Raw genomic sequence first — 16,721 nt, forward strand, 5'->3', positions numbered from 1 at the left:
GACGCGTGGTTAAGCGGGTAGTCTAGAAATGAAGGTTCGGGTAGTAACTAAGAGGGTTAATTATACATTATACAGTTTTATTTTGATGGTCAAAACTGATCCATTGTGGTGTTTTGAATCTTCATTTGTATTAAATGGGTAGTCAAGACATCAAGGTTCGGGACAGTTTTATTTTGATGGTAAACTCTAGGTCAATTTTGTATTTTCATTTCTGACGGCTTTTAAATTGGTGAGCCCACCTCGAGTATGAAGGAAGTATCCGACGTGGAATGTCAACTCGGCAATTTCTTTTCTTGGTTACATAGGCTTAATTGCCACCATGGATGGGAACCGAGGCTCCTGGCGCTGTTTATCGGATCCGCAAATTAGAATAGAAAATTGAAAAGGGTTGATCCACGATTAGCCTGACAGCGAGAGAAAATTTGGGCAATTTAATGATAGAATGGATTTGCCAGGGACTTGGGACGAACTTCGGAAACAGGTACAGGTCTCCTTCGATAAATTTTATATTTTCTTCGCTGTTTGCATCCTTCTTCCTAATTTTCTCTTTGGGCACGTGTTTCCATGGTGCAATGAAACTTATGGAATGCCTAGAACACATCTGAATAATGGATTGGAACCCCTGACTAGAGTTCGGGCTAACCTCCGTGGCAGATAGAGATTTTGATTAAATTTCTTTTTCTTATGCACATGTGGGTCGAACTAATGATAAGTGGTCCTTCAATTATTGCTAACTGATAATACCTAACTTATTTTAAACAAAATTTAAAGAGCAAGATAAAATAGTTGCACAATTTGGTGATAACATGAATTTGTATTTGGAGGAGGCAACGGATTCCATTTGATTTGTAGGGAACAGTAGTCTGGTTGATTTGTTTATCTGATTTCTAACATACTCTATAAGAATAGACTCGGCTGCGTATGGGCAATTTCGCCCCTATCCTCTTTGGTTCAGTATAACAGATTGTAATATGCTGCTGAGCTCTTGTTGAGTGATTTGAATTCCAGATACCTGAATCTTTCATGATCCGCACTTTTATTTTATTGCACCGACAGAATTGAGGTGCATTCTACAGCCTGGGTGGGAATACTGGTGGTCCATCAATTGTGTGTGTGTAACAGTGCATTGTACTTAGAAAATTCATTGGGCATATTGAATCTAGACACTAGCAGAGACCCATTTAAACTAGGGTCTCATGCACCTCAAGGTTGTAAAGCTCAAGGATTGCATATCTCAACCTGGAGGTGCATATCACACCTGGGTTTAAATGGGTCTGTGCTAGTAAATGTATTTTTTGAATGTAAGAACTCCCTATGGATTGACCTTGTGGTTTATGTTTGCCAAATGCAACCGGAAACCCACTTTCTCAGTATGGAAAGCCTATTTCCATTGGTGAAAGTTTTCGAGATTACACACCGGGTGAATTTTGAACACTTTCAACAACATTATTTTCTTCTTGAAATGAATTTTTCGGTAGTTTTGACAGGATGCATATGTTGCAACCCAAACTAATGATGAAATGAAATTTGGAGACCAAGAAATAGACAAATACATTTCAAGCTGCAAGACTCGTTTAATTTTTTCTAGAGCACGTTTTGCACATTTTCCAGAGCACTCAAAGAAATTTCATAACATAGGTGCCGGTGTTTATGATGATCATGTTTCTTGGCGAATATAAACAAGTAATTATATATATCTCTATCAGAAGCGATTGTGGCCCCGACTTCCAATTTCACTACCAAGCTTTGGTAGATTTCTTTCTGCCTATAGTTTTTTTTGTTCTTTTGTTCAAACTTATTTCAGCACCAAGTCTTGTTCTGCAAGTTATGGACAGGTCAAAATTGTAGACTAGGTTATAACCTAAGTTGCAGGAAATGCCTAACCCTTCCATGTACCAGTACTGGAAATTCGCTGAAACATGGAAATGCCTTCAGCCGTACTGTATGATCTTTGTGATTTGGAAAGGCCGCATGATATGGCTCAGGTCTTTTCTGGGTTGTTTTAATGCATATTTTAAGCTCTTCAGGTGTCTATGAGGGGTGTGGGACCCATAGGAAGTTTAAAATCTCCCAATCCATTGAAAATGATGACAAATTAACCTCTAATTCGATTCTAAAGCTACCCACAAAATTACCATTTTCGAAACTTGTACCCATTTCCAAGTTTTCTGCTATTTAGGATCTAACTTATGTGCAATATGTACAAGTTGTACGAACCAGTTGGAAGATAAAACAGATTTGGTTGGGTTTTGTTGTGAACAAAATATGCACTTGCGTGCTCAATTCTTTATGTTGCCCTATGATTTCCCTATGATGACCCCTCTAAAGGCCCCTTATTATCAATATACATGTTCTCTATGTCGTGACCCACTTGTTTAGCACTGCCCTTATCCAGGCTAGTCACACCATGCTTGATAGTCCTCCTCCTATAGGCACCCTTTACATCCAGGTCAACCGACCTGCAGTTGACGTTTGCCTCCTATAGGTCCTCCCTTTTTCTCTAGGTTAGGTCATCTATACGCGATGTTTTCTTCCTATAGGTACTCCATGATGTCTGCCTCCTTTAGGCACCCTTTTCTCATGGGCTAGCTGCTGGACAGTGAGACACTATGACCCATGTCTGCTTCCTTTAGGCGTCAGATATCTAATTTGTTTTCTTAGCTTGCTGGTCTAGTAGTATTATATTGTTTAGCATGTGCACATCCCCTAGACGTCTGGTATCACTTCAAGTTGGCCCCTATTGGCTTTGTGGAACACACCTTCATTTCTCCTAGATAATCGATGATATATGGGACAACCGTATATGGTCTAGCAGATATTGCATTACCTCCTTTGTCTTTAAATCTCTTACCACATGATCCTATGCATTTTCTAGAAATATGCCATTTTCAGGCACCATTTTTCACCCTTTTTGTCCAAACAAACTTTGGTTTTGCTTCAAGACCCTAGTGTTGCCAAAATTACGCTTTTTGGCTGTCTGCTCAACTTCCTTTTGTTCCATGGATTTCTTGCTGATCATTGTAATACCGCATCCGTCTTTTTATGTATCATGGTATAGAGAAATATAATTGAAAAGTATATAAACTTACGTGCTTTGCTATTAATTCATAATATCATTCCTACTCATTAATTTTATCCAATTTCTCATGCATTTGAGGGTTCATAGTTGTATCAACTAATTTGGATCACTTGTAGGTTATTGCATTTGATTAGGCGTCATTTTTGATGGAAGCCAATTATATGGACACCCCTATGCTCACTCACCCAAGTTACTTGATTCTTTGCTAAGCAATTCCTCAACAAATGAACAAGCCCTCCAAGTTTTTCCTTTTTTCTCATTCTATCCACATTATGAGGCCCAAACCACTTAAAATTTCATGACAGGACCTATGTTTTAAACATTGTGCTGATTTGTAGTGTACACTATGTTGAAATTTTCCATGAATAGCTTTTAATGCAAAACAGAAAATTTCATCTCTTTGACTAGAGGTTTCCTGGATCTTAACCCTGTAAATTTCAGCCATATGAATGTTATGGAAGAGTACAATATTTTACTTTCTAACAGCCCAAACTTCTAGGCTATCCAAGGAGAAAGATACCAAACAAACTGAATAATTTTCAGCTCTCTAGGTAAACTTATCCCACATAAACCAGATCTGAAAATTCAGTTTTACAGCAGTTATAACATCATTAAAACAACAGGTATAGCAGCAGCGAAACAGTCTTTAAATTCTTTAATGATGATGTCAAATCACTTAACAATTGTTGGGGGGCATTGAAGGGGAGAGGGCTTGGCAGCTGGGACCCTAGCTGCTGTTGCCCCCTTTTTTGTGCTGTCGTTCCCATTAGCCATGATTGAGGTGTTGAGCTTGTTTCCTTCGCCTTTGCGTCAGGGTGTGGCTCCTTTCGATTTGTCTGCGTGACTCTTTCGGGGTTTTTGGTGGTGTTATGCCACCGCTTAGCTTGTTTTGGGCTCTTGTTCCCGGGGGCTTTTCTCATGGGATCGCTTTCAATGCGCCTTTGTCTCTGCTGCCTTTTGGCTGGCACGGTTCTCGTCTGTCTGTATGGGCCGACTGGAAGGTTTTTGGTGGAGGTCTGGGTTCCTTTGTGGTTTTGCTTCTTCGTCTTTGCCAAGGGTTTCTTAGGTCAGACTGGTGTTGCCTTTGCCTTTTGCCGCCATTGATTTCTTCTGTGTTGCTGCGTGCTGTTGCTGGGGTTTTTCTCCGGTGGTCGTTTGTTAATTTTAGGTATGTTCTATGCTTAGAGCAAATTTACTTCAATTTTCTTATTATCCCAACATCAATATCCAGATTAGCAATCACAGCAGCATGATAGTAAAATGCAGATGAACATAAACATAAACAGCAGAAGACAAGCCAAGACAAGAGGACACAAGATGTGGCACCAGCCAGGGACAAACCCCAATGTGGGGAAACCCTTGATCAAGTCTTCTTATATTCTTCAATAGTTCAGCAGAGAGAGAGAGATAGTACAAATATACAAATCTGAGATTTTGTGACAGCAGTAGAAAATCCTTGACCAGAGAGGGTTAAACAGGACTGAATCTTTTATCCAAGTGGCATCAACAGGATGCTCATCAAACTGAGCCAAACATAGTCAAATCTTGACCCAAAACATCTCCCAGAATTCTGATGTCTTCTTGCTGCACTAGCTGTCACTGCTTCATGAGATAGGACATCAACATTCAGTCCTCTTCCTTCATACAGTCAACAATGCAGGTCTTCGAGGTGAGGCTCCACCACTTGTGCAATCCTTAGAACAAACTTTGCTGCTGGCTATGGCCTACGGCCTAGCCCAACAGCAAGTTAAGCCTATGATCTTCAATCAACAATCAATAATATCAACGCAGCTGTATTGAGTCCAACAAGCTTGACCCAATCTGAATATACTGATCTGATCTTGGACTAGGACAGATTTCTTCAATGTAATGACTGAGGTTTGCCAACCTTATAAACTGTCCTCATGAACAGCCTCAACACTGCACTGTCACCACACTTCTAGGACACAGTCAATAAGAGATTTGATGCTGTCAACATGATGACTGGTTAGGGCACTTCTTGGTTGTAGCTTAGGGATCCAAACAGCCCTTAAACAGTAGACCCTAGCTCCTCCTTTTTGCGGATTCTTCTGCCCCTCAAGAACAACACTAACATGCCCAAACAGTCCTCAAATAGGCCACACTGTCACCTACAGCAATGTGGCATTATGACAGCGGCTTAGGTGACTGCAACTAGGTCTCTTAGAGCTGCATATAAGGGCTTCTCCTACTGCGGCTTAGGGCTTCTCATTAGTGATGTCTCCTCCACAAGAGCAAACCCTAGTCACAAGGGCAAACTCCAAATGAAGACATCTCCTTTAGAATTCATAACTCTACCTAGGGTTCATGAGGAAACCATAGCGACTTCCTCCAAGAGGCTAAGTTCAAAGAAAAGAGATATAATGATGATGTTGTGAGGACTCTCTACATCCTCTATTTATATGAGAGGTAAGGGAGGCCAACAACACAATGTGGGCCTAAACCCCTACAAGCAACTTAGAATGAACACTTGGCCAACACGAGTGAAATGCTCCGCCCAAAGTACTTTTGTCACGCTCCAAGCTGATTTCATACACAGTAAGTGATCATAGATGAGGTAGCTACACAAGGTAAGTCCATCTCACATTGTTACAAGCCTTTGTGGACGCCATCGATCCTCCTAAGTAATGTACTCCATTGGGTTAGTTACACTCTGCAAGAACATTGTCATAGCCCAAGCATACTTGAGGTAACTCCAAGATTCCAAATAGGAATCCAAGCAACCCCATGCTATCTTGGCCACGATGAAGGGTGTCCACTATACTATCAAGAGAACTCCAATGCCTAAGGGAGGAATACCAATCCAACACCTATTTGAGGTCAGGGAATCATTGAGCAAGCTATCTTTGATGTGCAAATCCATCATGGATGCTTTAAAGAATCATTTAGCAAGCTATCTCGGTTATGTAAATTGATCATCATCTCCCATGTGCCAATCTATCTCAAACCATCTAGGGGTTGAACATACACCATGTACCCCAAAGCTCACAAAGCACCCCAAACACAGTGATAATACTTTTGGAGAAACCCCAAAAACTAACATTCCCTCCTTACAAGAAAAATGTTTACATTGACACTAGTCAACTTCGGAACTCTGCCAAACCTGTTACTAGCAAATCTGTACTGCTTGGAGTCTTGGAATTAACCACTATTATTAGTGAAGAACTTGTCATCCATTTTATCACAACATCTCAATCTTCTAAAAAATAATGACCACCCATGAATATGAAGGAATATATCCTTGGAATACAAGCACCTTGCCAAACTCCATCATCTTCCAAGTCATCATAATGGGCCAAAATCAATTGACACCACATTTTGAGCTGTCCAAGACATCTTGTAGAGAGGATCAAATCTCCATACAAATTCAAGACATGTATATCACATCTATCAACGTTAGAAGGATAGAGATATGCACAAGTCAACTCCTTGATCCTAGACATAGTCACTTGGTTCGTGTTCATGTTCGAGTTCGACAGTATTGAAATTTGGAAAAAATTTAATATGCAAAATACAATGGATAAAATTCAGCATTATATTTGACAACTATATATATATTTGATCCAAATTTATGAAGAGAATGAAATGAAATACAAACTTATAACAAAAACACAAAGATATAGTAAAACTTGGCTTCTATTAATAAATGAAATGTGCTGAAATTGTCAAAGTGCGTGTTAAAATTGGCAACTAAGGCCAAACTCCATGTGGGTCATCTTATTAATGAAAGCTGATATTTTTCTTGGATCCCTCTCATCGAGAGGTGTAGGATTGATTTAAAGATCATCGGATTCCGATAAGTATTCATGGAGATATGAATTTATTTGTGTTATGGGACAATTCGTCAAGGTCGGCCAGCAACCAAATAAACCCTACTTGTGCTCAACGTTTTAGTATAAATAGAGGTGGCCTTCAAGTCATTTCAACACACTTGGGATCTCTTCCTCTCTACTTGTCCTTGGGTTTTAGTAGGAGGAGAGATCCTAAGGGATAACGCTGCCCTAATCCAGAGGGCAAAAGCCGAAATTGTTGGAACTGTCAGAACTGCCGGGAACTGTTGGAATTGCCAGGAAAAGCCGGAATTGTCGGAATCGCTGGGAATAGCCGGAATTACCGGAATTGCTGGGAATAGCAGGAATGCCGGAATTGTCGGGAAAAGTCGGAACTGTCGGGAATAGCCGGAACAACTGGAATAGCCGGGAAAGCTGATGCAGAGGGCAAAAGGCAGAACTGTCAGGAATTGTCGGGAACTGCCGGGAATAGCCAAAATCACCGGAACTGCCGGAATTGTTGGAACAGCCGGAATTGCCAGGAACTGCCGGAACAAGCGAGAAAGATGACACAGAGGGCAGAAGCCAGAACTGTCGGGAATAGCCGGAATTGCCGAAACTGTCGGAATCTCTGGGAACAACCAGAATTGCTGGAACTGTCGGAACTGCCGGAACTGTCGGGAACAGCCAGAATTGCCGGAACTTTTGGGAACAGCTGGAACTGCTGGGAACAACTGGAACCGCTGGGAATTGCCGGAATAGCCAGAGCATTTGTCTCCGAAGGAGAGCATCATGCAAGGGACAACTAACTAACATTGGGACAGTTGTATGGTACTTCGCAGCAAATACACCAAGCATGCAATGTTATAGATAGCATGCAACAACAAGCATGCTAAGGACAACAAGCATGCTAAGGACAACAAGCATGCTAGGAACAACAAGCAAGCAAGGGACAACAAGCAAGCAAGGGACAACAAGCAAGCAAGATGCAGCCAGCGCATAGGTCAGTATGGCAACATGGTGCAACAATGGCACATAATGCAACACAATGATGGGTACAATCATGATTAATGAAGCGTGATGAGATGCAACATAGTGATGATGGGTGCAGTGCGGTGAGGTGCAGCATGATGACGAAATGCAACACAACGATAGGTGAAGTAGTCACCTTGGACAATCAGTTAAAGCAACATGTCTTCAACTGATCTCATGTATCATCTTCTTAGAGATGATCTATGCTCTTATCTAGATAAGTCAAAGTGTTGACTTCTGTTGTAAACGTACTATCCTCTCTCTCTGCTAAACTATTGAAGAACATATAAGAAGAATTGATCAAGGGTTTCCCCACATCAGGGTTTGTCCCTGGCTAGCGCCACATCTTGTGTCCTCTTGTCTTGGCTTGTCTTCTGCGATTTATGTTTATGTTCTATTTGCAATTTACTTTAATGCTAAATGTGATTGCTAATCTGGAAAAGATATTAAGCTAACTGTGAAAATTGAAATATATTGCTCTAAGCATAGAACATACCTAAAATTAACATGGTATTAGAGCTGAGGTGAAGACAATGCCCAAGCAAGAGTGAAAGAGCAATCACCGAAGACAATTGGGAAAGAAAAAAAAAGGATCAATGGATTCCTCATCCCTCTTCAAATTCACCAGGGGTAAAGTCGAATTAGAGAATATTATCAGAATGGCGCAACGGAAGTTTCTGATGGCCTACCTAAAGATCACTTCATTGGGAAGTCTGGATCTAAGGGTGGAAGGAAAGGCAGATGCCTTGGTTGCAATAAGTTTGGCCATTATGCGAAGGAGTGTCCGAATGGCAGAGACACATATCTTGATGAAGATAACAATCATTCCAGGGACATCTTCAATGATCAAAGGAATGACAAGTAATGCGGGTCATCAAGGAAATGGCCGACTCTTCAAAGAAAGCAAGGAACCCCAGGTATGAAGAATCAAATATTGTTTTTGATAAGATAAAGAAGCGTTATTTTGTATTGGCCCTCTCCTTCAGATTCTTTGGGAATTTGGCTTATTGATTGTAGTGCTTCAAGGCACTTCATCGGATAGAAGGGTGCACTCTCTAATTTGGTAGAGATGGAAACAATCATGGGATTATACTTGGTGCTGATGCCACCTATCCCGGAAAAGGTGTAGGGAATGTTACCCCTCAATTGAATGAGGGTAACTCGATTCATTTACAAAATCTCTTTTATGTACCTGATTGCAAGAAGAACCTGGTGTCCATCTTGGAAATGGAAGTCAAAGGTTTCAGGGTGGCATTCATCGATGGAAAGGTACGTGCTAAAAAATAGAATTTTCAAAGACGCTTTTTCTCATGGGTTCAGGGCTGGCAATTTGTATCAAGTTGCAGGATGGTCCATTGGGGATCTTGTCAATTGACATATCGCATCTATAACACCGGAGGTCTACCTATGGGGCCCTACCCGATGTGAGTCAGATGGTGATAGGGATTCCTGAATTCAAGAAGAGCATGAAGGTACATGTTTGAGATGTACCGAAGGAAAATCTTATAAGGGGACCATTCCCTTCATGCAACAGGTCCACAGGTTTGGAACAACCCGAGGAGTTTGAGATTCATGATCGGGAATCTCATGTATACAGGTGGAAGAAAGCCCTCTATGGCTTGAAGCAAAACACCCCGGGCGTAGTATGAGAGGATTGATAGCTGTCTGTTGAAGCTGAGATTCACTAGGAGTGAAACCGATCCAAACCATTATCCGAAGGTTGTGGATGATAGACCTCTCATACCGGCACCTTATGAGGACGACCTATTTTTGATAGGGGCAGACCCTCTCATTTGCAGAAGTAAGAGGGAGTTGGATTCCGGATGTGGAATGATAAACTGCAAGCCTGCGACTACCTCGAGGATCTTAACTTTTAGAAGTTATATGGTGATGATGCTGAACCAGATTTGAGAAATGCCTTTGAGTTTCATAAACTCATTTGCATTAATGTTCTTGGTGAACTTCTGTTTGGACATATGTTTTGCAGTTAGCACGGTGAGCTCATATTTGGTTGAGCCTCAATGGATTGGTGCTAAGAATCTTCTGAGATATCTTTAGGGCACAATCTCTCATGGATTGAGATACGCTGCCGGAAATATGAAGTTGCATGATTATTCGAATGCTAATTGGGCAGGCAGTGTGGAGGATCACTAGAGCACTTCTCAGTGTTGGTTCTCTTTGGGTTCTGCTTTGATATCATGGATGAGCAGGAAGCAGAAGTCGGTTGCTATAAGCACCGTCGAGACCGAATACATAGCTACGAGTATGATCTCGTATGAAGCTGCATGGTTGCGGAAGCTCTTAAGTGAGCTGTTTGTACACATGATGAATACCACTGTGATTCTCTATGACAACCAGAGGGGGGATTCGATTATTGAGGAATCCTGTATTCGATGATTGCTCCAACAGATAGACATCAGATACTGCCTTATTTGGGATATGGTAAGTCGATGAGCGAGGAGGCTCCATTGCATTGAGACTGATGTACAGGTCGCAGACATTTTGTCAAAGCCCGGGGAAAGGTCAAATCTGTGACTTTACCGAACGACTTGGAGTCGTTGAGGGACCTTCTTATAAGGGTCCTGCATGTTGCATGCATTGAGCTCTGGGAGTTCTGGGGGGCTTGGGGTACTTATTGGAGCAACATACGACCACAAGGCGACTCACCCTCCCTTGGTGGTGCGCTATGTACAAGATGACAGGTTCAACCTTCCCCTGTGATACCCCGTGGCGATTGTGGAACAGGATGATTAGTTCTCCTGTGGGTCGGAATGATTAGTTCTCCCGTGGAAACTATGAAACAGGATGATTAGTTCTCCTGTGGGCTGGGATGATTAGTTCTCTTGTGGCAATTGTGGAACAGGATGATTAGTTCTCCTGTGGACCGGGATGATTAGTTCTCCCGTGGCAACTGTGAAACAGGATGATTAGTTCTCTTGTGGGCCGGGATGATTAGTTCTCCCGTGGCGACTGTGGGGCAGGATGATTTGTTCTCCTGTGGACAGGATGATTAGTTCTCCTGTCGAGGCATCCTACCCATGCAGTCTGGGACTCATGGGAAGTACCTCTCATCTGATCAATGAGCAGGGAAATGGGGTTAGGGACCATAGTAGTACTATCGATGGATGCATCGATGTATCTACCGTACTCCCTATGCTAGGATGACCTCCATTGATCTGGGATCAATGAAACTGATCTGGGATCAGTATGAGTGGTTTGAGACACTCTCTTGTGATATTGATCTGGGATCAATAAAACTGACTTTGGGCTAGTAAGAGTGATGTGACACACTCTCTTAAGATGAAACTGACTTTGGGTTAGTAGAGAATGGTATGAGACATTCTCGATCAATTCTTCTTCTTCATGGTTCAGCAGAGCAGAACAGTGCAGGGCACTGATGGCAGAGATAGTACAGTCGGACATATGGATCAGCGGATGGAGTTCTCTCTAGTTGAGAGGGAGTGTTAAAATTGGCAACTAGGGCCAAACTCCATGTCGGTCATCTTATTAATGGAAACTGATATTTTTCTTGGATCCCTCTCATTGAGAGGTGTAGGATTGATCTAAAGATCATCCGATTCCGATAAGTATTCATGGAGATATGAATTTATTTGTGTTATGTTACAATTCGTCAAGGTTGGCTAGCAACCAAATAAACCCCACTTGTGCTCAACGTTTTAGTATAAATAGAGGTGGCCTTCAAGTCATTTCAACACACTTGGGATCTCTTCCTCTCTACTTGTCTTTGGGTTTTAGTAGGAGGAGAGATCCTAAGGGATAACGCTGCCCTAATCGAGAGGGCAAAAGCCGGAATTGCCGGGAAAAGCTGGAACCGTCGGAATTGCCGGGAACAGTCGGAATTGCCGGGAATAGCAGGAATGTCGGAACTATCGGGAACTTGTGGAACTGTTGGGAAAAGCCGGAACTGTCGGGAACAGCCGGAACAGCTGGAACTGTCGGGAAAGCTGACACAGAGGGCAGAAGCTAGAATTGTCGGGAACTGCCTGGAAAAGTTGGAACTGCTGGGAATAACCGAAACTGCTGGAAGTGCCGGAACTGCTGGGAACATCCGAAATTGCCAGAACTGTCGGAACTGCCGGTAACTGTCAGAACAGGCGAGAAAGCTGATGCAGAGGGAAGAAGCCGAAACTGTAGGGAGTAGCCGGAATTTCTGAAACAACCGAAATTGCCGAAACTGCCGGTAACAGCTAGAATTGTCGGGAATAGCCGGAACTACCTGGAACAGCCGGAACAGCTGAAACTACCGGGAATTGCCGGAACAGCTGGGAACTGCCGGAATAGCCAAAGCATCTGTCTCCGAAGGAGAGCATCATGCAAGGGACAACTAACTAACATTGGGATAGTCTATGTCACATGGTTCGAGTTTGACGATTAAGTTCGATTCCAATTCAAATTTTCCGATCAGGTTCGAATGAGGTTTAGCATTAGGTTCGACTATACATATTTTTCAATATATATATATATATATATATCTATATATCTATATATGATAAAATAATAGAAAATTCAAAATCGATCCATAAACACATGAACACAAATTCTTATTAGTAAACATACATGAATAATGTAATCATTCTAACATTTAGTTAAATGTAAACATACACAATAGTAGTTTGCAAAAAGAAATGACATAATTTTCAGTCTTCAAAATTTAAATGAATGTCAAATACTAGTAATCTTTTAAAAAATCACATAATCAAAATTTAAACATACACATCATTGTAGGACATCTTCAAATTTCAAAATTTTAAATATCATCAAAGTCATAATATCATCAAAGTCATCAACACATGGAATTCCATCATTTGGCTCATCTAGTGAGTCATCATCAATGCTAATATAATAAGGAAGTCATAAAGACCATTGCCAAATAGTTATAATCCATAAAATTGTTCTAGGAAATTCAAAAAACATAGATAATCTATACTTATGGCCTACTAGACTCTAGTATGATCAAAAAGCTCTCAATCATCATGTGCATATGGCATAGTAAAGGCACTAGAATGGTGATCATCAAAGTCATCAATAGATGGAATTCCAACATTTGGATCATCTAGTGAGTCACCATCAATGCTAATATCATCTTCTTCTAGCTCTAGATTAGCATCAAACCATGGCTCAAAGGAACTAGATGCATCTTTGGCCACACTACTCAAGGCCAACTTCAAATTACTGCGAACATAAACAAGGTCTTCCAACCTTGTAGACAATAATTTGTTTCTTTTCTTGGACTGGATATGGTTAAAGCTACTCCAGTTCCTTTCACAAGCAGAGGCACTTGATCCTTAGCTCAAAATACGAACTGCAAAATGTTGCAATTCAAGAGTCTCCGATCCATAAAACTGCCACCATCTCCCTGGAGGAATATTGGGCCTATCTTGTACTGCACTAGACCTTGCAAATATTCCGTCTTCCAACCTGTATGCTCGGAGCTGCTCTCTAATTCTCCTGCATTCTTCTAGATCAGGGACCAACCGTTCAATTGCATCATAAAGGCCATTCATGACTTCTGCATCATTTGTTCTTTCTATCCCAAAGAGTCTAGGATCCAAATAACAAGCTGCTGCATGTAAAGGACTATGCAACATCTTCCATCTTTCATCAATCATCTCCCGTATTGCAATGTACTCATTTTCCTCATTATTAAAAGATTTTGCAATGGCTTCTTTAGCACGATCCATGCCCTCATAAACAAAACTCATGGAAGGGGTATCACTATCAACCATGCGAAGCATATCAACAATTGGTTCACATACTTTTAAGACCTTCTGAGCATTGTCCCAAAAAGCATTCCCTAAAATCACCTTTTCCAACTCCTTTCCTTTAGCTTCCTTTGAAAGATGAGACTTTTCCCACTCATTGTTGCAAAAAACACCTCTTATACTCCCTTTTTCTTCAACTAGCCTTTTGATAGTAATATAATATGTGGAAAACCTGGTGTCACAAGGCCTGAGCAACTCTTTAGATGCATTATTCCTGTACAAGCTCAATGTGAGTTGATGGTTAAATATGAAGTGAGAAATTTGTTTCCCCCTCCGAACTGTCTCGTTAATCCATGGAAACTTTGCCAAGTCATGTAACAATAAGTCAAGTCAATGAGCAGCACGAGGTGTCCAATATATTTTTCTGTATTTATCCATGACCATTTTTCCTGCTCCAACACAATTTGAAGCACTATCAGTTATAACCTGGACCACATTTTCTTCTCCAACCTCAAGAATAGCTTCCTCTAAAATCTTGAAAATAGATTTAGAGGTCTTCTTATTCCCTAATGCATCAACTACTTTAAAAAAAAGTACCCCTTTAGGGCAAGAAACCAACACATTAATAAGAGGTCTATGATTCATATCTGACCAACCATCTGATAAAATTGTGCACCCTATTTCCTTCCAAGAGTCTTTGATCTTCTGCAAATTGTTTGTAACTCTTTCTTTTGACCTCTTCAAAAGAGTGGTCCTTATAGTCTCAGAACTAGGAGGGACATATCCTTTACCAAAACCTGCCATCATCTTACACGCGTTGATGAAGTAAGGGCTTCTTGCCACATTAAATGGAATTGCAGATTCAAAAAACATATCACCTACAACATCATCAACTTCTTGTTTCTGCATGGGCTTCCAAAGAGTATTTAATGTAGCTGTCCCACTTGATTTATTGATCTTTGACTGAGATGAACTCCCAACACCAACCATGCTTGAAGAAAGTGCAGATAATGAATTGTAACTCATTGCAATTTCTGTTTGAACACGTTGTCTTTTGTTTTCATTCACTTTCTTAGCCTTTTGTATATTGTCATAATCTTTCTGAAGTGTCTCCTTGAGCTCTGCAGACACATTCTTGCAACCTTCAACACCACCTCCTTTGCCATTAGTGACAGAAAGTAAGTGGTCCATGACTCTAGTTAAAGATCCAAAAAATTCATTATTACATAACTTGCATTTCAAATGCCTCTTATGAGGCCTGTCCAATTTCTCCACATATTTCCATCCTTCTGCCGTTGACTTTGGAGGTGCCATGACAAATATGTCTGCATTTTTGTTGGCAATGGCATATTAAAATTCGAATTTAAATAAATGATAAAATAGTGAAATTCAATTTTCAAATACAAATAAAACTTGATATTTTGATTAAAAAGTAAAAGTAAAAAAATCTATTGAATCATACTAGGTCCTAGAACCCTGATAGGGTGTTTGACTTATCTTTTAATATGGATCACTTCTAAATCTTATTACAAGCATATAGAAGTTATCAAAACTGAAACTGTATTGCAGCTGGGGAAAAACAGTCATATATATTATAAACAATGCATAAAATACTCAAATTTTAATAAAAAGATTATACATTTAATGATTTATGTACATCATTGTGTAAAACCAAATCATTGGACTAAAGATCTAACATTTTGAACTGTATTGGGCAGTTTTTCATTGGACTCACTAACTGGAGTCTGGCAGAATGCTGTCATAATAATTGAAGATGCCCATATGAGGCTCATTCTGCCAAAATTAACAGTAAGATATATTTACGAAGGACACTATCTTCCAGACTTCCACTTCTAACAAGCACATAAATAATTGACTAACAAAACATTACACAGACCAGAAGTATATTGGAGCTATTTGTTGAGTTCTTTGAAAGAAGTATCAATTCAGTTCTTGAAAGAGACCTCATGGCAAAGTGGTTGGACTTCCCAACTATTTTGGGAAGAAGGAATGCAATTTCTTTATCTCATGGAAATTTTTGGGATGTCACTGTCTAAAGAGAACAAAACACTAGTTTTTAGTACAATGGTGGATGGATTGAAGACATTTAAGCAGGTTGCAAATGCATCATGCATGCACTTGATTATCAATAGTTTTATATAAACTTTAAAATGTATTATTGTTTTTTACTGTTATGTGGAAATAGGAAATTTAAAGGCATTGCTTTCAAGTTTCAGCAATGATTACCAACAACCAATAAGCATAATAAGGAAATGAGAAACATGGAAATCCTCTGGATTTCAAATTAACGCCTCTTCTCAGATGCTTATCCTTTATACTAAATTAAAATAAGTTAAAATTGATCCAATGCTTTTTACTTATTTATATGACATTTATGTGTGCCTAGTTTCAGACTTTCAGCAATGACTACAAATAGTCAATAAACAGAAAAAAGAAATGATAACTATAAGCATGGAAATCTGGCTTTCAAATTAACACCTCTTCTCAGAATCTCAGATGAGCGTTCTTTATACTAACTAAGTTAGGTTAAATTCGATTCAGTGTTTGTTACTTAATATATATGACATTTAGTTGTGCTTCTAGTTTCTGCTATATTGTAGCCTTGCAGCTGATATATCATTTTGGGTTTTGAATCACTTTTTTTGGTGAATTTTTCACCTATGTGACCATAACAAGTCAACATCCTAGGCACTATAAGGTTCCAAGTCCCATTACTTTTATTTACTTCTACTATGGTAAGCTACGTTGTGTGCACACCCAACAGACTTGGCCCCATTGTAAGTCAAACCATCTGATTGAATAATGCAACACTATAAAACCACTAGTCTGATCTCTATTGTTAACAAACAAATCAGAAACATAGCCAATGAAGCATAGAGCTGCTCCTATTCATGCATTGTAAAAAAAATCCAACAATAAAGAAGAACACGCTTTTAAACACTTCAATAAAAACTGAAAAACTAAATAAATGAAAATTGTTCAAACCGGATTGAGAAATGAAAACACATTTAAACCCATACCTCTGAACACTGACATTATGTCCAAAAGACCAATTCACCCTTCAATTTTTATCATTTC

At 40.1% G+C, this 16,721-nt stretch overlaps 1 protein-coding gene across 1 annotated transcript in view; it reads left to right on the plus strand.

Moving 5' to 3' along the window:
* The first annotated feature begins 251 nt into the window (after positions 1–251).
* The window catches only part of GOS11 (golgi snare 11), a 149,536-nt gene continuing 133,066 nt past the window's right edge, over positions 252–16,721 (plus strand). Inside the window, exon 1 of the mRNA XM_089373784.1 lies at positions 252–481. Within this exon, the coding sequence (XP_089229910.1) occupies positions 443–481 (39 nt within the window). The 5' untranslated portion in view covers positions 252–442. The remainder of the gene's footprint in view (positions 482–16,721) is intronic.

The sequence above is a fragment of the Pinus tabuliformis genome, chromosome 8 (assembly GCF_031772625.1).
Source record: "Pinus tabuliformis cultivar Carrire ecotype Pingquan chromosome 8, CPIR1, whole genome shotgun sequence".
Classification (NCBI taxonomy): Eukaryota; Viridiplantae; Streptophyta; class Pinopsida; order Pinales; family Pinaceae; genus Pinus; species Pinus tabuliformis.